The sequence below is a fragment of the Planococcus citri genome, chromosome 5 (assembly GCF_950023065.1).
Source record: "Planococcus citri chromosome 5, ihPlaCitr1.1, whole genome shotgun sequence".
Lineage (NCBI taxonomy): Eukaryota > Metazoa > Arthropoda > Insecta > Hemiptera > Pseudococcidae > Planococcus > Planococcus citri.
The window spans coordinates 61,408,754-61,434,410 of record NC_088681.1 but is presented as its reverse complement, the minus strand read 5'-3'; the positions used below and the strand labels follow the sequence as shown (position 1 = coordinate 61,434,410).

Sequence of the window (25,657 nt, the reverse complement as noted above, 5' to 3'; positions counted from 1 at the left end):
TGAAATCAGTTTTGATCAAAGTATCATAGTTTTGGAGGAATGCGCTGCTGAAGTTGAGTAGGTACCTCGAGGCAATGTGAAAATGATGGAAGCCCCCCTCCCCCTGAGGGGCTGCAACCAAGCTGATTGCGGGTTTCTATTTGAAATTTTGTGTTTAGCACTCTCCCCTCCGCGGCGAAGGGCCTTCGAGTCCCAATAAAAAAATGAAACGTGTGAATCGTTCGTTCATTGAACGAAAATCGTTTTGAATTTGAAGAACTAGTCGTTTACTTAATTGCTAATATCAAATATGCTAAAAAATGAATTTTCCAAGGGACTCACTGAGAGAAATTCTTGGACTTGAGAATTAAATTACCAAGGAACCTTTTTCAAATCATTATCTCGCTCATTTCTCAAAGTCGTTCGCGAACGAATCAATTTGCACGACTATTTATTTCATTGTTGAACGGACGTTCGAGTAGTTCACAAGAGATTTTTACATACTGAAAATGAAATTAATTATGGTGGGATCTTTTCGAAAATCTCAATTTGCTCAAAGTCGTTCGCGAACGAATCGTTTTGAATTTAAAGAATTTCTCATTTGATTGCTGAATGGATTTTCCAAGTGGCTCACTGTGAAAAACTCTTGGACTTGAAAATTAAATTACCAAGGAACCTTTTTCAATTTATCAGCTCACTTGAAGTCGTTCGCGAACGAATCAATTTGCACGGCTATTCATTCTACTGTTGAACGGACTTTCCGAGTAGTTCACGAAAGGTCAAGGTCAAAGGTTCTAACATATAAAAATTGATTACAACGTGGGATCTTCCCGAAAATCTCAATTTTCTCAAAGTCGTTCGCGAACGAATCGTTTTGAATTTGAAGAACTTCTCATTCGATTGCATGAATGAATGGATTTTCCAAGGATAGCTCGTGAAAGAAAGATTCTTGGACGTGGAGATTAAATTACTTATCAATAAAAACCCTTTTCCAAATTTACAATTTAAACAAAGTCGTTCACGAACGAATCGATTCGCATAAGCGTTCATTTCATTGCTGAATGAATTTTCTGGGTAGTTCATGGAAGATTTTCGAATAAAAAAATCGATGACGACGGAATCTTTTTAGAAAATTTCAATTTTTTCAAAACCGTTCGCGAACGAATCGATTTGAAATACACGAATTTCATGAATTTGTTGTTCGCAAAATACTCTTACAACTTACAAGCAATAATATAAAGATATCATGAGTGAGAACAATGTCAAATTTTCAAGTCTCAAAATCGTTCGTTCGCGAACGAATCTTTCGAGTTTGAAACACTACCCACTCTAACTGTTGAATCGATTTCCCAATTCGCTCGTGAAGTATTCTTGGACGTAAAAATCAAACTACATTTTTGAAGAACGATCTCAAATTTATAATTTGCTCAAAGTCGTTCGCGAACGAATCTATTTTCACAATTAGTGATTTCATTGTTGAACGAATTTTCCGAGTTGTTCTTGTTTACGAAAGATAGGTAAGTACTTTCATACAGAAATCGATTTCCGTGATGGGACATTTTAAAAAAATCTCAATTCACTCAAAATCGTTCGCGAACGAATCTATTCTCACAATTCGTAATTTCATTGTTGAACGTATTTTCCGAGTTGTTCACGAACGATTCTTTCATACAGAAATCAATTAACGATGAAATCTTTTAAAAAATCTCAATTTACTCGAAATCGTTTGCGAACGAATCAATTTGAAAACCACTTATAAACCAAATTTTTCAACTTCTTTTACATCTTGAGAAATATTATCGCAATAAAGAATAAGTAGAATAAGTAGGTACATTATGTACCTACCTAATTTTTGCCACTTGGATTTTCAACTTGTAGTTCGAATCGTTCGCGAACGAATTGATTTGAAAACACGCTCATTCGATGACAAAATCAGAATGATTTTTGCAATTAAATTAGACTATGCCAAAATTATTATAAAATTTTTTTAAAAAACTCAATTCACTCAAAGTCGTTCGCGAACGATTCGATTGAAAAAAACATTGACTCTGAACAGGATTAGCAGACGATTTACAAAAAATTCTCGCAAGATGAAGATTAAATGAGCCAATCTTTCGCTCAACTTGCCCCAGTCGCTCACCAATCTAAAATTTGTAGAGGATATTTAATTGAAAAAAAAAAAAAAAATCAAAAGAGCGCAGGAAGCTCAAATTTTTGTTTCATAAAATAAGGCACCTATTTATGCATGTTTTTATCCCACAATAATTGCCAAATTGTGAAAATAGTAAATAAAAAGATAAATAAACTGGCTGAATAAAAACCAACGCGTAATTATTTTAACGAATAAAATTTATTCGAAGCAGATAAAACATTGATACTTAATCGCAGCATTTAAAATAATATCCTTATACTACAATCTAATCTAATACAAAAAATAAATATGTAAAAGAAAGAAAGAAGAATAAAAAAGGAACGCGAATTATAAAAAGAATCAAAAAAAAAAAAAAACTACTTACACACATCAACAAACAGTCTTGAAATCGGACTGTACAAATCCCCCTGTCCCCTCCACTCTTCTCAACATCATCGCAGATTTTAAAAAAAAGTTCTATGTACAATGAAAATAAAATATGCTCAATGGTTCGTAAAAAAATAATAAAACAATAGAGCAAATTTTTTTTTTTTAAATGTACACAGGTTTATTAGTTTTTTTTTTAGAACTATAAAAGTGACACACGACTGAAGTGGGAAAAGGATAAGACATAGGTATGGACAAAATGCAGCTAAAAAACTCACAAACCAGCACAGATACATAAAATAAAAATAACGAATACGAAAAATATTAATTAAAAAAAGAGTATACACGAAGAGACACAAATTATCGGTCAATTATTGCGATACATACGGTAACTGCAGTAATTCGCCGACAGAAGCTCTTTTTTCGGGATTTTTTTCTAAACACGATTTCAAAGCAGACATCAGTACTTTCGGAATATCTTCGGTTTCGGGGAACTTTACTCCGACTTTTGCGTCGACGATGGCTCTCATTTTTTCAAATCTATTCTTTATATTTTGAAAAGGTAATCTGCCATAGATTAAGTGATACAGGATACATCCCAACGACCAAACATCCGATTTATAATTTATCTGCGAAATAAAATCAAAATAATTACATAAATTATCTCAGTAAGTAGACAAATATGGAAAATAATTTTGAAAAAATACCAACCCTATATCCGATGGATCCAGAAGGCCGGCTGACAAATTCCATAGCTTCTGGACTCATGTAATTCAACGTTCCGGTGAATACGTCTTTATATACGCTGGTAGCATCGCCTTGGATATTCGATGCTATACCGAAATCGATTAATTTCAGACTTCCTCTGACTATTAGAAAATTTGCTGGTTTCAAATCCGAATGGACGATACCTGCGAATAAACAAAAATTCGTTCGTTTCAGGAACCACGACGACGACGAATGTCTAAGTATAATGTGGAGAGGAAGGATATTCGGAGCAAGATGCATTAAACGAAATAATTATGCGAAAAACTATTGTAAATGATTTTTCGAAATTAATAATTGTAAAACTGATTCAATTTGTACAAAATTAGGTAGCTACTGAGTAGGTAGAAATATTTTTTAAATTTGAAAAAATGTAAAATAGTGTTTATTAAATTGCGTTAAAAAATTATTTTTGGGAAGGAGAATGCATTCCCAAGAAGAATTAGTTTAATTTTTCTCAATGCGAAAAAAATTAAACACGATACAAAAAACTTCAAAACGATATTTTTGCGCCATCCCCCCCCCCTATAAAAAATAAAATACCCACCTAATGTTGATGTTTACTTCCTATGTATTAATTTGAGAAAAAAAATCGTGAAATTTCAAGAATAATTTATGGATTTGGGTTTTTTGAAATTATGTCCAAATTTTCACCACATTAGTCGGGGAGCTCGCTTAAGGATCTATTGTACCCCCCCCCCCCGGGTCGATCCTCCGGGACAACTTTTTTCTTAAGGGGGAAGTCCTAAGGAACATTTCTAGCCCCTGTACTCAGAAAAAAAAGTGGCCCTACTCACAAAATGGCGGCCATTTTGTAAGTAGGGCCACTTTTTTTCTAGTACAAGGGCTAGAAATGTTTCTTAGGACTCCCCCTTTGAGAAAAAAGTTGTCCCGGAGGATCTACGGGGGGGGGGTGCAATAGACTCTTATATGTACATACGTAGGTCGTAGGTATACTGAGCCTTTCAAAGAATATATTATTTTATTATTTTGTCAAAATTTCACAATTTCCAGCCATCCTGGAGCCTCCAGCGCGATTTTTCAATTTCTCGAGAATTTTGAATTTGCTCCAGAAGGCGTGAATATGAAGTTAGGCAGCTAAAAATCGAGTTGTATATTACACTCGACCTGTTTAACGAGTTTATCCACATTTGAGCCGAATTTGAGAGTGACACTTCAATAGTGGTTTTTTGAGGTGTCACTCTCGCTCCAAAACGGCTGGAAATGGTAGAATTTGCGGTCCGGGGGTTAGTTCTTGAAGAAATACAGCGATTTGCACAAATTTCAAAAATTTCCTCATAAACGGTCATCTTTTGATTATTTGGATTTTTTAATTGAAAAAAGCGCTGGTCAAAAAACCACTTTTGAGGTGTCACTCCCAAAATCGGCTCAAATGTAGATAAACTTGTTAAACAGGTCGAGTATAATACACAACTCGATTTTTAGCTGCCCAACTTCATATTCACGCCTTCTGGAGCAAATTCAAAATTCTGGAGAAATTGAAAAATCGCGCTGGAGGCTCCAGAATGGCTGGAAAATGTGAAATCTGGATTTGAGGGGTTAGTTTTGGACAAGATACAGCGATTCGCGTGAATTTCGAAAATTTCCACACAAACGGTTATCTTTTGATTTTTTGGGTTTTTCAATTTTGAAAAAAGCTGGTCAAAAAACCACTTTTGAGGTGTCACTTTCAAAATCGGCTCAAATGTGGATGAACTCGTTAAGCAGGTCGACTGTAATATACAACTCGATTTTTAGCTGCCAAACTTCATATTCACGCCTTCTGGAGCAAAATTCAAAATTCTGGAGAAATTGAAAAATCGCGCTGGAGGCTCCAGAATGGCTGGAAATTGTGAAATTTGGATTTGGGTAATTAATATTAGTTTTGGGAATTATTTTGACCATTTTTACTGATCAAGTACGTACTTTTAAAAAACAAGCATAAATCCTCAAAAACAGTCAATTTCGAATTTTCAAACGTTCGCCAAAAATCGAAAAATGAACTTGGGCAGCTGAAAATTTTGTTTTGGGGGTTTTAGACTATGCACTTTCCCAAAATGGCGGTCCTGTTCAAATCCGAGTGTGACATCTCAAGATGTTCCCTTGTATGAGAATATTAACAAATTATACATCTGCTAATTCAAACTTTTCCATAACGTTTACAAAATTATTGAAGAAATCTTTTTACCTTCCCATCTGAAATTTCAATAATTTGATTGTTTGATTTTTTTTATTTTGAAAAAAAAATCAAAATCAAGAAAATTATCCAAACTGATTGATTTAATAATTTAGATTTTTTCATAATTTTTATCAAGTTTGGTCTTTTCAAAATTTAATTTTCGAAGAAATAATTTTCGGAAAAAGATGATTGTATTTCAGTTTTAAAACTAGAATTTTTCCTAAATTAAATAAAAAACAACATTGATTTCAGTTTTTTTTTTTAAATTTTTGGTAATAAAACCGAACTATTGAACGTGTAATTTTACCCTTTCGCTATTCAGTTTTCAAAGGTTCTGTACAAAATTCAAAATTCAATCAACAAAATGCACTCCACAGTACACCGGTATTATGGCTTACCTTGTTTATGAATCTCATGTACAGCTGAAAGCATTTCAGTCCAATAGTATAAAATCATATAAATCGAAGGTTTTTTGCTTTTGTTGACGGTTTTCAACAATTCTGCAAGATCGGTGTCACCTTTTTCCATAACTACGTTCAAAAGTTTATCCTTATCATTTTCTCTGATGATTTCGCTGCAAAACAGAACGATGATAAATTAAAACATTGAAATCGATAGTGAAAATAATAACGTTAGAACCACGTCCACGTCCGGATTAAATGAGCTAATATTACATACTTACTGATCGTACATCTTGATGATAGAATCACATTTTTGTAATTTTTTCAGCATTTTAACTTCTTCGATATATCCTTCTGCGATTGTCTCATCGACCTCGTACAATTTCACTTGTTTGATCGCTAAAATTGAATAGGTTTCCGGATGTAGCACCTAACACAAACACAAACGACAGAAAATATTACCATCTTTATTGGAGAAAAATCGATAAAATTTACAGCGTGATCGTACCTGATATACCAAACTGGATCCTCCGGATCCTAAAACGTTTGTCACACTGTAAGATCGTCCATTAACCGTAATAGACGTCGGTAATTTATCGTTGATTTTAAGATTAGGTGGAGGAAGCGGTGCTTCGAACTGGAAATCGTCTTTTTTCGGTGGTGGCCGAACAGCCTCGGGTTGTTTGAATTCGTTAGCGCAGTTTTCGACTGGCTTCACTATGGGAGCTTGATTCACTTTAGGGTGCATCGAATTGGGTATTTCAGTTCGCTTAGGTGACGACTGATTGGCTTTTTGAAGCGGTTCCGACGAAAAAGGTGTTCGTTGAGGTGTCTCGAATTGATGGTTGTTGGTTTTTAGAACCGAATCGGGTATCGAAAACGATGGTCGATGCGGATCCGATGGAATGTTATCTTTGGGCGACGAGCGATCTTGTTTTTTCGAAGCGAAGTCGATCGGAAACGTTGGAAGGTGAGAATCGACCATAATGTTTTGTCGAGGTGACGAGTAATCGTTGTTTTTGGGAGCTAAATCGATGGGATCCGTCGGTAGAGGGGAATCAACGGACATGTGTTCTTGGGGCGACGAGTAGTTGTTATGTTGAAGTGCGAAGTCAGCCATTGGCGATGGTATATGCGAATCGAGCGACATTTGTTCTTGAGGTGGCGAAAAATTGTCATTTTTCGGTGCGAAGTCGGCTACAGATGATGGTAGATGTGAATCAAGCGACATGTGTTCTTGAGGCGAAGTGTAGTTGTTCTTTTTCGACACGAAGTCGATCGGAAACAAATACAGGTGAGGATCAGTTGTGATATTTTCTCTCGGTGACGAGTATTCGTTGCTTTTCGATGCGAAATCAGTTGATCGACGATGACCAGTCGATGAACTGTCTCGACTCGATGAATAATCTCCAGTCAGACCAGAATCTGCTTCGTCAAAAGGAGACCGAAGTACATTTTCTTTGGGCGATTCGTAATCGTTGGTTTTTAAAACTAAATCAGCTGGCAAAGGTGTTCGATGATTACTACCACAAGTATTCTCCTTGGACGACGGAAAGGTGTTCGATTTCATAACTAAATCCATAGCAAACGACGTTCGACTCGATTCAACCGCGACGTCATTCAGTAATGGCGAATATTCGTTAGTTTTCAGTACCATATCGATCGGTAACGTTGTTCGAAGCGGATTACAAACTTCATCCGCTTTGGACGCAGTCGACAGTTGATTAGTAGTTTTCAAAATGAACTCGGGAGAGTACGATTTACCGTGCAAATTTAGTAATTCGTTTTCAAACGGCGAATGATGATTAGTTCTCAGGATAGTTTCGGGCGAACGTGAGTAAACGTTACGTTGTACGTGCATTTCTTCAGCTGATGAAAAATGACACGGTTCGATGATATCCATATCGCAATTGGTGTCCGCTTTAGAAACACTGATATCCATTAAATCGGTCGTATCGAAGTTAGAAAAACTAAACTCATTGGTACCGGTTTTGTTCATTTTGATGAAGCTCGAATTTAGCACATCGGTTGATCCCACATAACCGGCATCTTGCGTATCTGTATCCGCATCTGTTGACTTTGTATGATCAAACGATGTACCATTTTTCTCCGATGTACTGTACGGTTCGTTATTCTCGTCGGCGATCGGTTCAACGTTATTGTTGTTTTCACTATTGACCTCTTGCAGTACTCGAGTGTGTCTTCCATGTTTACCCAATCGGCTATAAATACATCACAGTTTTAGTACTGAGATCTCTCAACGAGTATTTTATTCTGATTATTATCGTAAAACGAGATGAATATCAACTTACCTTTTCCGCCTTCGAGTATCCGTTAGCCAAGGAAGTGGAAAAGTACAAGACGAATCGTCGCTGGCGTTACTTGTATAAGTGTTCTGTTTGTAATAATATCGATTTTCGTCCATTTTTCAACTCGAATTAAATTTCAAATGGATTATTTTTCATTTTCAGAAACACTTTTTTCATTCAAAACTTCAAAAGTAACCGCTACGGTATGTTTACGTTTACAAGTGATAAATAAATGAAGGGTAGCCATGATCGAAAACAAAAACGTTAGAACACTGACATTTCAACTTTCAATCATTTCAATCGAGCCGTAATGTGAATATTAGACGAAAAAGAATTCTAAAATACACTTAATAACAAAAATTACAACTTTGTAGTAATTTACATCGATTAAAACATTCGAAATATAGAAAAATTGAATTTGATGTTTTATTTTTAAAACTATAATAAAACCTTACTTGAGCAACACTGCGTAGTGAAAGTAACCAACGTTGCGGCAGAAGGCGTTTTATTAACGCGGAGGCTTTTTTCCTAACTTCCTATTGGCTATTTTGCACTTCGAAACGGAAAAGTGAAAACTTTATCAAAAGTCAAAAAAAAATACACTCGAAACAAATTTTGTTTTTGTCGTTTGGTCTTACGAGTCATTTGTGCAATTTTTTATTACAAAATACGAAATTTCAAATTAAATCATGAATTATATAATTAATGTGATCAAGTGGAACCATCTCCGTACAATAATCCATTAACTCCACCTCACCGTAATGATACAAACCCATCAAGCAGCTTGATCGAGATGTCCTAAAGGTACGCAGCTTTTTCTATCATCGATTTCCCAACACTCTTTTTCTTAGCTTCTAACACATCTTTTTTCGCAGATGACGGCCGAAGTAAAATCATCCGATGAGATACTCCAAGAGCTATTCGGTATGTGTAAACAGAAATCGATCGATTCATCAGAACAGTCTAGTCATAGTCAAAGTGAAAGCGACGTCGACGACGATGCTTCTGCTACTAAAAAACACAAAAAGAAGAAGAAAAAGAAACACAAGAAGCACAAAAAACGCGGCCGAAGCTCATCCGACGAAAGCGACTCCAGTGATCGTAAATCACATAAACGTAAAAAGAAGAAATCTCATAAAGATGACGATAGGAGTAAAAAATTAAAAGTTAAAATTAAAACCGAACCTGGCGAGCCGCCTTTGCCTTATGACGAACTCGTAGGTATCGAAAAACGAGATAAAGTTACAGATACAGCTACGGGTAAAAAGATGACTATCGATGATGTATTTAATTCGTTGGGAATCGCACCTAAGGTAAAGATTATTAAACCCCCAAATAGATTACATTCTTCATTGTTGAATTACTCAAGTTTTGATTTATTTTTCAGACTAGAATCAAGGTTGAAAAAGGTCTATCACCAGTTCACGTGAAAAAGGAAAATGGCTGTGATGTGAAACCGAATCTTATTCCTGAAGGACCAGCGCTACCTGTACCTCCTCCTACTCCTGCTCCTGCTCCTTGTCCTCCTGCGAGCTCATCGGATAAAGCACCGTTGAAGGTTGAAAAAGATGCCGACACAAATCCGAATAGTTCGAATAAAACCAATCTAAGCGATGTTTTTGATGCTGAACCGACTTTATTAGGTATAAATGAGTTAGTTCTTCGGCTATCTGTTTATAATATTTTATGACACTGATGAAAAATTAAATTTACAGCTGATAAGAGTAACTCGAAGACAAAAAAGATAAACATCGATAATCTGAAGCACAGTTCCGTTTACGAAGCTACAATCAAAGAAGTCGAAGAACGAGAACGAAAAAAGGCTGAAAAATACGAAGAAGGAGAACTAAGTTCATCCTCTAGTTCATCCCAAGATGAATTAAGCAATGACGATGATCTTCAACAAGGTAATCATCGTTATAATAAACTAATCTGTTACCTTGATCGATGCTCATTTCAGTATTATGTTTTTAGAAAGCGAAACAGATTCGAAGAAGAAAGAAAAACGTCGCCATAAACACAAACACAGGTAACTTTCGCATCGTGCAACGATATATGGTTAGTTTTTCCGTTTTCACGAACTAATGTTTGATTACAGATCTAAAAGTAAAGATCACGAACGTTCTAAAAGTAAACACCGTTCGAGAAGTCATCATAGAAAACATAGCCACGAAAAAACGTCTCACAAAGAAAAAGACAAAGACAAGGATAAAGATAAGGAACACAAAAGTCGTAAATCTAGCGTTAGTCCATCGCGACATAGTCGATCGAGTAAATCGTACTACGATCATCATCATCATTCGGCTCATCATCGGCCGTATCATTATTCTTCTTACTACTCTCGAGCTTCTAGCGTGGAAGGACGAGGTAGCTCGAGATCTCATACATCGAGGGAGGAAAAAAGGGGCACTTCTAATGACCGTATTCATTCCAGGATTCGTGGTAAAATAACTTCGAAGGAGAGGAGTACCAGATCTAAGTAAATATTTTGATCAATGAGAATATTTTTCAGTTTAACCAACGAGTCGTTTTTATTAAATTCGCGAATTATTTCAGATCGAGCGAAAAAATTGATAAACAGAAATTATTAGAAATTGCTCGTAAAAATGCTATAACTCTGCTGAAACAAGGAGCACTTCCTGCTTCGGTTGTTGTAAACACGAAGGATAAAATAGCTTCTATCAAAGCCGGAGGCAAAACTGTCGATGAATTGACTGGTACTTGAAATTATTTCAGAATTGATTCCTGAATTGAAATTGAAACCTATTTTTATATTCATTTCTCTTTACAGATTTTTGTAAACAATTATCGAAAAAAGAGGCCTTAGGTCAAGAATCTTTGAGCTCCGGAAGTGATTTAGATGAAGAAAGAGAGAAAGCTTTCCATCATCCATTCCAGTTGAAAGAAAGACCCTCCAGTATTGTAATGAATATCAGGGTACGATATTTCACTAAATAATTTCCCTCTTCAGAAGTTGTTTATTAAAACATGACTTTTTTTTCTAGAACGCTGTTCCATTACCCACAAAAACAGCTCAAGAAAAAACACTCGAGCTTTCCAAACAGCTCAGCCTCCAGTATCCTGTTTCCAGTGGCCAACATCATAGTACATATGGTTCGTAAATCTCTTTATTTCTGCATTTCCATTACTTCGACGAAACTAACTGCTCTAATTTATAGAAAGCGAATGGGTACCTGTTGAAAAAACACCGGATCCTCCGGCAGTTCCAGCTGTAGTACCACCACCTCAAAAAATAACAGGCTCAGAGCCATCGTACGCTCTCAACTATCCTCTTGTATCATATCCGACTGTAAATTATAATGGATACTCGAATAAAATACCGTTACCGCAAGCTGTAAGTTCTGAGTAGTCTTCTATCAATATTTATAATTACAGAACACGTTAGTAATAACGTTCAATTGTGTTTTTCATAGCCGAGTGCTGATATTGGAAGTATCGTAGCTGAACGTTTAGAAGCTATACGAAGATTAACGGAGAATCCTTCAGATCCCATTGGAAACGATCTAATTCAAGTTGCTGAGAATAAAGTACATATTTTGAAAATCTGATATCATTTTCAAACAGTTATTTTTGATTGAACGCAATTTAACAAAAGTTCATTTCATTCTAGATGAAAGTTTGGGCCGAATCCAAAGTGCAACCAGGTCTATTCACCGGAAGCACCGGAGTAAGAACGCTCAGCGCTGCCGAATTAAGTTCCGGTTTTAAAGCTTGGCCGAAAAAGGTACATAAATGTTTTACGTCGCTGTTGAAACATCGACAAATTCTAACAGCTCATCGATGGGTATCGTCAGATTGCAATTGGTGGTTAATTTAATTCGCTAATCTGGTGATATTCTCGGATTCGAAACTTTAATGAGATATTTTTTTATAGTTTGTGTGGTCTTTTATTTTTTATTTCTTGTAATGGGGAATTTGACACGATGAAAGGTACGATACTCAAAATTTGATAGTTGGCAAAGGATCGACCCGTTTAGCTCGTTCCTTTTCCATCCGTCAGTAATTTTTTTCAATTTAGTAAACTCTGTAACATATTTTCAGATACTATACGAGTTAAATATGTATATTCGCATATTCTGCAGGATGATTTAGAATTTAGATTTAGCTTCTCACAGTTTATGGAGAATATAAGCGAAGTGTTTGTATTACATCCTATTATAGTATTTATCGATCAATATAATCGATAGGGTACTCTTTCTTTTCCCTCCTTCACGATCAATTCAATCGACAAAATACAATAACATTATGTAACATAAATTGCTTATAAATGATCTCTGAATCGAATTCCAATTCATCTTGTACATTCTAGTTGAATTCCAACTGGAAAACAAGGCTAACCTGTTGGCTGCGTTGCAAACAGGATAGCACAGTCATAGTACCTGAGAATATGTTACAGGTAATTAAAGATTCGCAAGCACCGGCGTTGTTTAATTCATTTGTAAGCACGATACTGTACGGAATTACTATACAACTTGGACTTTCGCCCTAATGACGGTAATACCGAAAGGGTAAGTGTGTATCAACGTCTCTCTAAATAAAGAGGAAAGAGTATAAACGAAGCCAGAACCCGTAGACGCCTAAACGACTTATACTGTTTCAACATAAATCACAGATTTATACATATTGTAAACTTACGCATAAATGTAACCGATTAATGTTTTACAGCTGCTGGTTTTCAACTTTCTTTTTCTCGTTTGTAATTCATTTGTGTATTTTAGAATCAATTTATCGCCGCTAAACCAGTTATCAGTGATAAAGGTGAAGCTTTGATGAAGAAAATGGGCTGGCAACCTGGCGAAGGTTTGGGTAAATATAAACAAGGGCCTCCGGAACCGTGCGAGATCGCTATGAAAACTGATAGAAAAGGTGGGATATCAGAGTGGAGTAATTTTCATTACAGGTGCAGATTCGGAATATCGAAATATTGAATTTATTCGTATCTTTTACAGGTTTAGCCGAACAACCAGCGGTTACTAGTTTCCAGCAGACTAATGTTGTAAAAAGAGCATTCGAATTGAGCCACAGTAAGTTTTTCGACGAAATTGAATTGGAGATGTTACATTTAGTCCGGCATATGACAATAGGAGTAATTGCACCCCCCCCCCCCACCGCCGATCCTCCGGGACAACTTTTTTCTTAAAGGGGACATCCTAAGGAACATTTTAAAGCAGACTTTCCAAAAAAAAAGTTGGCCTTACTTACAAAATGGCGGCCATTTTGATTGACAGGTCAGCCGAAATCGCAGATTTTGCGTTTTAACATAGGACTTGCACGAACTTTTTCAAACTTTACAAAGGTAGATCGAAAGATCATGCAAAAATATATCACCTGTCAAAATTTCAAGTGCCAAAGTGAGTTTTTCGATTTTTGGTGAATTTTTGAAAATCGAATTTAGGCCAAAAATGAGGGAAAAAATCAAAATTTTACCAAATTGACTGAGAAAACTGAAATTTGGGGTATACCCTATTTTAGACATGTCAAATCGATTGGAAACTGTTTCAACCCGTTTTGAGCAGTTCTGGAGCCTCCAGCCGATTTCTGAAACTCGAAATTCCCACAAAATTCCATCAAATTGGAGTTGTAAAGCTGAAATTTATTCTAAAAACTAATTTCAATACGCTACGAAGTACTGCAGGTGAATTTTCGGTCGTTTTGGAGCCTCCAGCAGATTTTTGAAAATTTACATTTTTACAAAATTTCATCAAATGGAGATGGAAAGCTGAAATTTACTCTACGCTCCAATTTTAACACCCTCTGAAAACGACTTCTGGTGGATTTAAAGTCATTTTAGAGCTTCCAACGACTTTTTTGAAAATTACTGGAGCCTCCAGTAGATTTTTGAAACTTGAAATTTCCCCAAAATTTCATCAAACTAAGATGGCAAGTCGAAATTAATTCTGCAAACTAATTTCAATACGCTACGAAGTTGACTGCTGGTGAATTTCAAGTCGTTTTGGATCCTCCAGCAACTTTTTGAAAGGTTGTATGATGTTTTTTTGGAAAATTGAAATTTCCTATAAGTAGCTGGAAGCTTCAAAACCATTTGAAACCACCATGTAGTCTGCGAAGTAAATTTCAGCTTGCCAACTCAATTTGATAAATTAATGTTGGGGAGATTTCAAGTTTCAAAAATCTACTGGAGGCTCCAGTAATTTTCAAAAAAGTCGCTAGGAGCCCTAAAATGACTTGAAACCACCTGAAGTCGTCTTCAGTCGGTGTTAAAATTGGAGTGTTGAGTAAATTTCAGCTTTACATCTCCATTTTTTGATGAAATTTTGTGAAAATTTGAAGTTACAAAAATCTGCTGGTGGCTCCAGTAATTTTCAAAAAAAATGGTTTTAAATGGTTTTGAAACTTCCAGCTAATTCTTGGAGATTTCAATTTTCCAAAAAACACCATACGACCTCTCAAAAAGTGGCTGGAGGCTCCAAAACCACTTAAAATCAACCAGCAGATGACTTCGTAGCGTATTAAAACTAAATTGCAGAATGAATTTTGACTTTCCATCTCCGTTTGATGAAATTTTTAGGAAATTTGAAGTTTCAAAAACCTACTGGAGGTTCCAGTAATTTTCAAAAAATCGCTGGATGCCCCAAAACGACTTGAAATCCCCCTGCAGTTTACTTCGTAGTGAATTGAAATTAGTTTGCAGAATAAATTTCAGCTTTCCAACTCCATTCTGATAACATTTTGTGGGAATTTCGAGTTTCAAAAATTTGCTGGAGGCTCCAGAACTGCTCAAAACGGTTTGAAACAGTTTCCAATCGCTTTGGCATGTCGAAAATAGGGTGTATCCCAAATTTCAGCTTTCTTGGTCAATTTGGTAAAATTTTGATTTTTTTCCTTCATTTTTGGGCTAAATTTGATTTTCAAAAATTCACCAAAAATCGAAAAACACACTTTAGCACTTGAAATTTTGACAGGTGATTCAAAAAGTCGCCGAAGGCTCCAATACGACTTGAAATCCACCAGCAGTCCACTTCGTAGCGTATTGAAATTGGTTTGAAGAATGAATTTCGACTCTCCACCTCAGTTTGATGAAATTTTGGGGAAATTTCAAGTTTCAAAAATCTACTGTAGGCTCCAGTAATTTTCAAAAAGTCGCTGGAGGCTCCAAAGTGATTTGAACCCGCCTGAAGTCGTCTTCAGAGGGTGTTAAAATTGGAATGTAGAGTAAATTTCAGCTTTCCATCTCCATTTGATGAAATTTTGTGAAAATTTGAAGTTTCAAAAATCTAATGGAGGCTCCAGGAATTCTCAAAAAGTCGCCGGAGGCTCCAAAACGACTTGAAATCCCGCTGCAGTTGACTTCGTAGCGTATTGAAATTAGTTTGCAGAAAAAATTTCAGCTTTCCAACACCATTTCGGTGACATTTTGTGGAAATTTCGAGTTTCAGAAATCGGCTGGAGGCTCCAGAACTGCTCAAAACGGGTTGAAACAGTTTCCAATCGATTTGACATGTCTAAAATAGGGTATACCCCAAATTTCAGTTTTCTCAGTCAATTTGGTAAAATTTCGATTTTTTTCCCTCATTTTTGGCCTAAATTCGATTTTCAAAAATTCACCAAAAATCGAAAAACGCACTTTAGCACTTGAAATGTTGACATGTGATGAATTTTTGCATGATCTTTCGATCTACCTTTGTAAAGCTTGAAAAATTTCGTGCAAGTCCTATGTTAAAACGCAAAATCTGCGATTTCGGCTGACCTGTCAATCAAAATGGCCGCCATTTTGTAAGTAAGGCCAACTTTTTTTGTTGGAAAGTTTGCTTTAAAATGTTCCTTAGGACGTCCCCTTTAAGAAAAAAGTTGTCCTGGTTGATCGGTGGGGGGGGGGGGTGCAATTACTCCTATTGTCATATGCCGGACTAATTGGATAAAATATCGTATCACACCTGACAATCTTATGAATTGGTTATTTCTGTTTTCAGATAAGCATCCAGTCTCATTGCTGAATGAGTACTGCAGTCGTAAGAAAATCGGTACCCCTCAGTACGACTGCGAAGAAAGAGATGGTGCAGGAAAAAGAAAGCTGTTCGTATTTTCGGTACGTTTCTCATTCAAATGTACGAGTATCTCCTCCTGAGAGACTGAGTGAAATGTTGAAAAAATAATTCTCAGTAACTAATTTTTGTTCAATTTTCAGGTTACTGTGAAAGGTATGAAGTACACGCCTCATATGCCTTGTTGTAATAAAAAACAAAGCAAGATCGAAGCAGCTACATTATGTTTGCAGAATTTGGGATTATTACCTACCGGTTGATTTGAGTGACAAGTATTTTTGCTGATTTTACAGTATATATGTTTTTATTCATTATAACCTTTTATTTTTTTAATTTATTGTTCTTCGTGATCCAAAGTACATACTGTAATTTTACAATAAACTTTTCCCGAAGTAGATACGTGAATTTTTGTTCTATTCGTGGTGCTGAATGTTTTCTGAGATTTTGAGAATTATCTATGTGTAATTCGATCGAGAGCTTTTCAAGTAGATTTTCAAGGCTGATGAATAAGTAACTAGTATAATAAATTGTCTTCAAAATCTTGAAAAAAAAGGATTGATAATCGAGAAGAGCTCGAAGTTGAATCGAAAGATTAGTTCTCTTGGTATTGCTCAGACTAACCGTTCGGTCATATAAAATCGTATGATTTTATTTTCCAATCGCTGTACGTTGATTCAAGTTCGAGGGAGTCGTTGCAGTCAAGTATAATTCGTAATAATTGACGATTACCTTTTCTACGAATTGAAAGTAAGCTTGAAAAGCTAACGGTGCCTAATTGAATTACCTCCGGTGAAAATAAATATGAAGTAGCAAACAGCTGATAGAATATTTTTAACGAACGATTTGCTCGTTCAAATCTTATAAATTAATAGAAAATAGAGTCATTATTCCCTCATTCAATTGCATATTTCTTACACGTGATGATGTGATAATTCATCAGAATATCTTATCATGAATACTTTTCGTTAAGTAAGCTTTAATCCTTCAGTCAAAGCTTTTTAAAAATTATTCTAGTTGTGCAAATATAATTTTTTGTGACCTACAATCGAAGCAAAGTTTTTCAAGACGTGAAAAAGTTTCAAATTCATCGTGTTATTCCTCCTTATTAAATACCATTATGGGCAAGTATTGAACTAAACTTTCAGTTCAAATTAGACTCTACGATTCTACGTACACTTCTAATGATACTTTTTCCATTCTGCAGTTAACTGGCCAATTTACACCAAAGACAACGAATACAAGAATTCTCAAATCGGTAAATATATCTTCAAAGATACTGATTCAACTCATCGTAACTTGATGGTTTCTCTAATGCATTACTTTGGGTCACAGGAAACGAAAACGATAAATCATGGCAGGAAGACTTCTACTTCGTTCAAGGAGCAGATCCTCAATTCGGTATGATGGGAACTGCGTACGAGAAGGATGGAATTTGTCGTAAAGCTGACTGGAGCCCAGAAACAATAAATTGGGACGAAGAAATCAGGCTAGCGAAATTATCAGTCGAAAAAGTTAACCAGCTTGACCCTAAGCCACGATTTTTCATCATCTGCGGTGATCTTACTCATCAAATGCCCGGTTATAACTTATAGCTCATTTTACTCTGAATAAATCACCTAACCATCGTATCATTTGTAATTGCAACTCAATCAGTTTATTTTTTATAATTTCTAGGAGAGTTTCCGAAACTGAAACAAAAACAAATAGATGATTTCAAAAGAGTTTACAGTCAGGTTGATCCATCCATCGCGTTAATTTGTGTCTGCGGTAATCACGACGTCGGCGATACTCCTACTCCGAAATCCATTCAGAAGTAAGAACACTGATCGGAACGGCGTCGTCTGTAAAATTAGTCCTAATGCTATCTAATTAGGTACCGGACATCTTACGGCGATGATTACTTTTCATTCTGGTGCGGTGGAGTTTTATTCATCGCTTTGAACACGCAGTATTACAAAGATCGAAGCTGTGTTCAAGAATTAGCCGAAGAGCAAGATAAATGGTTAGATGAGCAGCTAGATAAAGCCAACGGATCTCCGATCGTTTGTTTCTCGCATATACCATGGTTTGTGAAAGATGTCGATGAAAGAGAAGGTATATTCAATATTCCTCTAGAATGGAGACTGAAAGTATTAGAGAAATTGTATACTGCTGGTAAGTTTTGTTCCAAAATTCATCTCTGCCGATTTTAATGATGTTTTTAATTGATTGAGGATTTCAATTTTATGCTACAGGTGTTCGATACATGTTTTGTGGCCATTATCATCGTAATGCTGGTACGTTTTACAAAAACGATTTCGAAATTATCATCAACTCGGCGATTGGTATGCAACTTGGAGACGATAAATCTGGAATGAGATTAGTCAAAGTGTCCAAAGATAAAATTACACATAAATACTACGATTTCGAGTCTTTTCCTAAAGATTTGAATTCGAAGTCATAATAAGTGAGTTATCAGTTTTTCGCCGAAATTTATTGGTACAAAATGTATGCTATAATTATTTGTAGAGGATTTCCTTAAATTGTCTGTCTCTGTTTCTGCGGATATTTTTGCTGATCTGATATTCCTAGTTTGATAATTAATGAATTTCTTTGCAAAATAGTAGATATGACTAATAATAACGACGTCCTGGAGGTCGAAAGAGACTCGGTCTTTCTCTCGGAGGAGGATAAGCACCAGGTCCATATGATACCAAACGATAGAAAAATTCTTGAATATAGTAAAATACGCTCGAAAGCAGATATCCTACGTAGGCAATCTGTAAATTCATTATTTCGTATTATTCGAATCGTACCTAAAAATCGAATATGTAACACATTCGTAAATCATAATCAATCACTTACAGGACCACCTCCCATGAATGGTGGCAATGAGCTATAAGGCTAAAAAAACAAAAATTTTTGAAATTAACGACAAAATCCAATTTTCTCAGGTATCTATGTACTATGTAGTAAATTTGGTGTTCATTTTTACGTTACGATGATCGTATGGCTGATAAAAAAAACTATTCCATGGCCCCGGCCCCATTCCTGGTCGATGATGAGGTCTTCCATAACCTTTATCATTTCTTGAAGATACCGCATCTATAAGTTGGGGTACTAGACCTAGCCCCCTAGTTTGCATCACAGCCTGAAAAATAGATCAGAGGAAATTAAAAATAAGTCATAGAAAATAATTCTTTCGAAATAGAATTACGAATTTTACTTCAGTTTGATGTTGAGGATTTGTTTTCGGAGTTGCTGTAATTGGCTTGTGAGTTTCGTGAGGTGAAGATAAGATGTGACCATTTGACCAAAATATCCCTGAAAAGGTGTCTGAGAATGTTCTCACTACACCTTTTTGTTTTATTTCGTGTATCTGTAGAAAAGAAACAACGTTAAGAATTCATTTTTTAAATAAACGTACGGATACACGAAAGATTATTATTCATTTTACTTTATTTGATATTATCGTTCTCATCCATGTAATGTATTCTGCAATTGTCAGGTACTGAAAGTGAAATTATTAACCCATCGGTCTAATTTTAATTGCAGGGCTCGTACTTGATTACTTTTCAAGTACCTAGGAACCTCTTAAGTTGTCACCCTCCGATTTGAATGGGACCGCGATTTTTGGAAAGAGCATAGTCTAAAACCCCCAAAACCAAATTTTCAACTGCCCAAGTTCATTTTTCGATTTTTGGCGAATTTTTGAAAATTCAAAATTGACTGTTTTTGAGGATTTATGCTTTTATTTAAAAAGTACGTACTTGATTAGTAAAAATGGTCAAAATAAGTCCCAAAACTAATATTAATTACCCAAATCCAAATTTCACCATTTCCAGCCATTCTGGAGCATTCAGGGCGATTTTTCAATTTCTCCGGAATTTTGAATTTGCTCCAGAAGGCGTGAATATGCAGTTGGGCAGCTAAAAATCGAGTTGTATAATTACACTCGACCTGTTTAACGAGTTTATCCACATTTGAGCCGATTTTAAGAGTGACATCTCAAAAGTGGCTTTTTGACCAGTTTTTTTCAAAATTAAAAAACCCAAAAAATCAAAAGATAACCGTTTATGAGGACATTTTTGAAATTCCCGCGAATCGCTGTATCTTGTCCAAAACTAACGCCCCAAACCCAAATTTCACGTTTTCAAGCCATTCTGGAGCCTCCAGCGCGATTTTTCAATTTCTCCAGAATTTTGAATTTGCTCCAGAAGGCGTGAATATGAAGTTGGGCGGCTAAAAATCGAGTTGTATATTACACTCGACCTGTTTAACGAGTTTATCCACATTTGAGCCGATTTTGAGAGTGGCACCTCAAAAGTGGCTTTTTGACCAGTTTTTTTCAAAATTAAAAAATCCAAAAAATCAAATGATATCCGTTTGGGTGGAAATTTTCGAAATTTACGCGAATCGCTGTATCTTGTCCAAAACTAACCCCCCAAACCCAAATTTCACATTTTCAAGCCATTCTGGAGCCTCCAGCGCGATTTTTAAATTTCTCCAGAATTTTGAATTTGCTCCAGAAGGCGTAAATATGAAATTGGAAAGCTAAAAATCGAGTTGTATATTATACTCGACCTGTTTAACGAGTTTATCCACATTTGAGCCGATTTTGAGAGTGACACCTCAAAAGTGGTTTTTTGACCAGCTTTTTTCAAAATTAAAAAACCCAAAAAATCAAAAGATAACCGTTTGTGAGGAAATTTTCGATATTTCCGCGAATCGCTGTATTTCTTCAAGAACTAACCCCCGGACCGCAAATTCTACCATTTCCAGCCATTTTGGAGCGAGAGTGACACCTCAAAAAACCACACTTGAGGTGGCACTCCCAAAATAGGCTCAAATGTAGAAAAACTCGTTAAACAGGTCGAGTGTAATTATACAACTCGAGTTTTAGCTGCCCAACTGCGTATTCAAGCCTTCTGGAGCAAATTCAAAATTCTGGAGAAATTGAAAAATCGCGCTGGAGGCTCCAGAATGGCTTGAAAATGTGAAATTTGGGTTTGGGGCGTTAGTTTTGGATAAAGTACAGCGATTCGCGCGAATTTTAAAAAAATCCCCGCAAACGGGAAACTTTTGATTTTTTTGATTTTTTAATTTTGAAAAAAGCTCGTCAAAAAACCACTTGTGAGGAGTCATTCTCAAAATTGGCTCAAATGTGGATAGACTCGTTAAACACGTCGAGTGTAATACACAACTCGATTTTTAGCTGCCTAACTTCGCATTCACGCCTTCTGGAGCAAATTCAAAATTCTGGAGAAATTGAAAATTGCGCTGGAGGCTCCAGAATGGCTGGAAATGGTGAAATTTGGATTTGAGTAATTAATATTAGTTTTGGGACTTTTTTTGACCATTCTTATTGATCAAGTACGTACTTTTTAAAAAAAAACATAAATCGCCAAAAACAGTCAATTTTGAATTTTCAAAAATTCGCCAAAAATCGAAAAATGAACTTGGACAGCTGAAAATTTGGTTTTGGGAGTTTTTGACTATGCTCTTTCCAAAAATCGCGGTCCCGTTCAAATCGGAGTGTGACACCTCAAGAGGTTTCCTTGTAAGACTTGTTACCCACTAAAAGTCACTTTTAGTTACTTTTCTTCGTTTTTGGGTATTCAAGTTAGTTTTTTACTTTTTTGCAAATTTTCAAAACATTTATTTTTTTATGCATCTTGTGGAAGAAAAATATTTGCTCCCCTAAAATGACACAAAAAGTCTTCAGTTTTCGCCATATAAGTACATGTAGTTGAAAAAAGTATCATTTTTTGTCAATAATTTACCGAAAAGTCCTGCTTTTTATTAAAATTGTCAGATATTTTTTGCTTGCCAACAATTTTTCAATAATTTATTGCTAAAAATTGTCGTTTGTTTGCAAAAACCTTCGAACAGTCATTTTTTTCTCCTAAACCAAAAATCTCGCTTTTTGCTGAAAAGTTAAAAAAAAAAGAGCTACCTGTTTCTCAGTACTATTTCAAAAATGAAAAAATATTTGTTTTCAAAATGGCTAAAAAGTGCTTTTTTGGAATAAATTTTCAAAAGGTCTCACATTTTTACAAAAATTGTCCAAAAGTCTCACTTATTTTGCCACTAATTAAGTACCTAACTACCAAAAATTCCTGCTTATTGTACTAAAAGTTGTTAAAAATTTTTCATTTTTTAAAAATTACAAAAATTTTTGCTTTTTTACAAAATGGTTGAAAAAGAGTTGTTTTTTTTTGCGAAAAATTCCAAAAATCCTTCCCTCTTATTAAACTGGTCAAAAACTTAGCTTATTTGCTTGAAATTGCAAAAATTTCATCTTTGCAAAAATTGCCAAAAAGTTGCAAAATAGTCTATTTTAAAATTCAAAACTAGAACTATTTGAATTTGAAATGTACTGTTTGGTTTTTTTGGCTGTTTTTCTCTGCATTAAAATGTTCTACTCGTGCTTTGTCACTTTTAAGTTACTTTTTTCAGCTTTTTTGGTTAGTAAAGTTACTTTTTTTGGGAAAAATTGAGTACGAGCCCCCTATAATTGTGGTAGAAATTCTTCACTTACTATCGTTTCTAACAAGGTAGGTCGTTTCTATAAAAAAAAATTAAAAAAAAAATAGATCAAAGGTGAAATTACTGCATAAAAATTAGAAAATAACAATAATGTTATAACCAAGTTTAAAATCCTTATGACTCGATTAAGAAAATGAATTCTAATCTGAATTTTTTTTTCATTGTTTTAGGTACATTCCTACCTTAATTCCAGCCGCAATCATTATTTCCTGTCCAAGTTTTGAATTGAAAGCATCAGAGAGGTTCTGAAAATACCAAATGCGTTGAAAATGTAAATTACCTAAACCTATACAAGTTGTACACTATGGCAGCATCGTTCGTTCTATACCGTGTTTTCTTTACAAAATATACCATATTTATTTGTAGGTATGTACTGTCGTAAATGTCGTCTCTATTTCATAATAAATAACCCGAATCAATTATCTCTACACGCTTTGAAAAGGGATTACGTAACGTTACCGAATTTCCGGATGAATATGTTAAAATGTTGAGCCCGTACCTTCGTTAAGCTTTCTGTTATCGATGTACTAAGCTGATGCTACAACAGAGGATGAGAGAAACATAACGTTTTAAAAATTTAAAGAATTAATTCGACGTAGTATAAGAACGATATTATACAAGTTGTATTTGATATAGATAGCATTATACCTTGGTTTCTTTCCCTGCGGGGGATCCTTTTTCGTGCGTTTGAAGTAATGCTGGAACTACCTATGAATATTGGAGGAGAATTCATTTCGATTTTCGAAAAGGTTTCAGGGAGAAAATAATTCGCAAATATTGGTCTTTAATACTAAACTTACATCTTTTACTACGGTGTTATAAAGTGCTGAAAAGTCCAATTTATCCAAGAAACCTTTCTGAAAATATCAATTAGGTAGCCTATCGGTCATTCATTTTCATTTTAGTTTGATAGGTGAGGTGCTACGATTAAAACTTACCGAATTTATCGGTCCCGAATTTGGGTCATTTTTCGATATAATCTAGTGATGGAAAATTACGATATAATTATTTCAGTCGAATATCGAAGCATATTACAGACTTATATTTATTATATATTCTCGTGTTTAGATTTCGTTATAAAAATAAAGCATGATGATAGTTTCAAGCACATGTGTTTCGTATAGCAATTCATCTCATTGAATCTTAGTCGTCGTAGGTGCCTATTTATTTACTTCTTTTCTTTCTTTCTTTCTCTCTCCTTTTTTTTGGCAGATTTTCAAAACGTATAGTTAAATAATTCAAAACATTTTTCAAGCTTTGCGGGCATATCTTATTGTTTTGTTTACATTTTTACTCTACGACGATATCGTTCTATAAGTTTTTTCAGCGATGATCGAAACTATATTTACAGCAAATATACTTATGCCCTCTAAATTCGATTATCTGCGTTAGGTACCTATTTTTTTCTCAATAAAAAATAATCCCGATGCTGATATCAGTGAATATATATGAACAACATACTTCAAGTTTATAACCATTACTAGTATTTGTATGACCAGATTCTGCAACAGGACTGCAATAAACCAAGCTTAAGGAACTGGCTATCGAGAAAACACTCCATATTATATTATTTTTCATATTTTACGAAGAACAATTCGTACACTTCACGTAAGCAGTTTCAATATTACACCCAATATGACGATCGTCATTTTCCTAAACCTATGTTAGGATGTTCCCAGCTTCGAATTCTACCTATACCTACCTACGAGTACATTTGCTGTCTAACGAAGGAAAATTTATGGCATGTGTTTTCTTCTACGAACTGCAATATGGACTTGTTAGTGTAAATAGTTTTGTTCTAACGAACCTGCTGCCAAATGAAAAGACAATGAAATGTTCTAGCTGTGCAAAAATGATTGTAATTTACTCTTCTGTGTAAATAAAATTATCAACATGATAATCCGGATGTTATAATCGTTTATCGAATTGAAAGATCTAATTACAAAATGCATTCGTACGACGATACGATTTTATCATTATTTTGCTGAATTTTTAATTCTTGATGGATGGATTTCTGTCATGCTACGAATGAGTGACATCGAACCGAACTATTTCATGGTATTAAATGACGCACGAAATTTTCCACTCGGCGTATTTTGTCGCCTTCTTATCTTTCTGCGAGGAAAAAAATTCCTATCTTTAAAATTCATAATGTAAAATATGGATAAGTAAACGTGAATCGAGTATGTTTATCTTCTTGTATTATGGTAAAGTTTTGAAAATTTGTATTAATTAACTTTTTGTGCGTAGAAGTCTGAGTTGGAGTAGGTACTTCATCAAATGTTTGTGATTTTATGATTCCAAGAAGCAATTTAGACAGCAACTTGTTCGATGGAAATATTTTTCCATCCTACTGAGATGATTAGGAAATTGCAACTAGAAAGGAATATTTTGATGAATGAAGGTAACACGATTACATCATGTGATTCAGTTTCTTTTTCGTTATGAAACTTACTCATCGCAGACGGAAAATTTTCGCAGTATCTTGGAGCGTGATAGATGAGCAAATATGCCTCATCTTTAGCCTAGTGGAAAGATTGATGTTACTGTCTGGGGTAAATTTTTCATCTTAACAAAGAAAGAAAACGAAGGTAATTAAATTTGTTTATGGTAAAGGAGATTTCCACAGAGCTTTAATTGATGTGTGATTAGCGATTATTTGATTTCTGATTAACTTTTCGGTCTGGATGAATTGTGATTGTCGATAGGATAGGTAACCATTATTGCTGAATAAATCGACAGACAAACTTGCAGATTATTATTCTAAAATTTAATCTCCCTTCTTATCTGACGATTAAGGTCTGAAAATTTAATCGCATCGTTAAATTAAAATAATAATATTCGAAAAAATACAAAAAACCATCGTAAAAATGACCAAAAAAAAAATTCAAAAACGTAACGCGTATTTTAACGCTGCCAAACTGGTAACACTGCGTTTTCCCCCTACTTATCAA

At 35.1% G+C, this 25,657-nt stretch overlaps 5 protein-coding genes across 6 annotated transcripts; 2 read left to right on the top strand and 3 right to left on the bottom strand.

The window, feature by feature from the left end:
* Positions 1–2,599: 2,599 nt before the first annotated feature.
* On the bottom strand, positions 2,600–8,370 carry LOC135847280 (uncharacterized). The gene is made up of 6 exons (XM_065366742.1): positions 8,155–8,370; positions 6,351–8,064; positions 6,124–6,272; positions 5,840–6,015; positions 3,209–3,408; positions 2,600–3,126 (listed from the first exon to the last, which is right to left on the bottom strand). The coding sequence occupies exons 1-6, from the start codon at positions 8,265–8,267 to the stop codon at positions 2,869–2,871; spliced, it is 2,610 nt and encodes an 869-aa protein (XP_065222814.1). The 5' UTR covers positions 8,268–8,370; the 3' UTR covers positions 2,600–2,868.
* A 384-nt stretch (positions 8,371–8,754) lies between these two features.
* On the top strand, positions 8,755–16,570 carry Son (Son RNA binding protein). 2 transcript variants are annotated; one of them, XM_065365820.1, is made up of 16 exons: positions 8,756–8,955; positions 9,027–9,464; positions 9,539–9,794; positions 9,867–10,058; positions 10,126–10,180; positions 10,250–10,630; positions 10,708–10,868; positions 10,943–11,088; positions 11,157–11,265; positions 11,331–11,506; positions 11,586–11,699; positions 11,783–11,896; positions 12,891–13,038; positions 13,122–13,196; positions 16,104–16,219; positions 16,319–16,570. In XM_065365820.1, exons 2-16 carry the CDS (start codon positions 9,027–9,029, stop codon positions 16,433–16,435), a joined length of 2,598 nt encoding a protein of 865 aa, XP_065221892.1. In that variant the 5' UTR covers positions 8,756–8,955; the 3' UTR covers positions 16,436–16,570. The 2 variants fall into 2 exon arrangements, with proteins under 2 accessions (XP_065221893.1, XP_065221892.1); XM_065365821.1 differs by lacking the exons at positions 13,122–13,196; positions 16,104–16,219; positions 16,319–16,570 and adding an exon at positions 12,569–12,680 and having other exon boundaries at positions 8,755–8,955; positions 12,891–13,030.
* A 512-nt stretch (positions 16,571–17,082) lies between these two features.
* LOC135848026 (serine/threonine-protein phosphatase CPPED1-like) lies at positions 17,083–23,072 on the top strand. Its single transcript, XM_065367798.1, has 7 exons — positions 17,083–17,296; positions 17,380–17,430; positions 17,508–17,753; positions 17,850–17,988; positions 18,049–18,329; positions 18,410–18,621; positions 22,874–23,072. Exons 1-6 carry the CDS (start codon positions 17,293–17,295, stop codon positions 18,616–18,618), a joined length of 930 nt encoding a protein of 309 aa, XP_065223870.1. The 5' UTR covers positions 17,083–17,292; the 3' UTR covers positions 18,619–18,621; positions 22,874–23,072.
* On the bottom strand, positions 18,645–22,839 carry LOC135848029 (uncharacterized). The gene is made up of 6 exons (XM_065367801.1): positions 22,696–22,839; positions 19,612–19,665; positions 19,381–19,533; positions 19,150–19,305; positions 19,020–19,058; positions 18,645–18,934 (listed from the first exon to the last, which is right to left on the bottom strand). The coding sequence occupies exons 2-6, from the start codon at positions 19,633–19,635 to the stop codon at positions 18,788–18,790; spliced, it is 519 nt and encodes a 172-aa protein (XP_065223873.1). The 5' UTR covers positions 19,636–19,665; positions 22,696–22,839; the 3' UTR covers positions 18,645–18,787.
* Positions 23,070–24,582, bottom strand: LOC135848031 (uncharacterized). Its single transcript, XM_065367804.1, has 5 exons — positions 24,165–24,582; positions 23,642–23,683; positions 23,504–23,560; positions 23,352–23,411; positions 23,070–23,241 (listed from the first exon to the last, which is right to left on the bottom strand). Exons 1-5 carry the CDS (start codon positions 24,279–24,281, stop codon positions 23,149–23,151), a joined length of 369 nt encoding a protein of 122 aa, XP_065223876.1. The 5' UTR covers positions 24,282–24,582; the 3' UTR covers positions 23,070–23,148.
* Between the last annotated feature and the right edge of the window lie 1,075 nt (positions 24,583–25,657).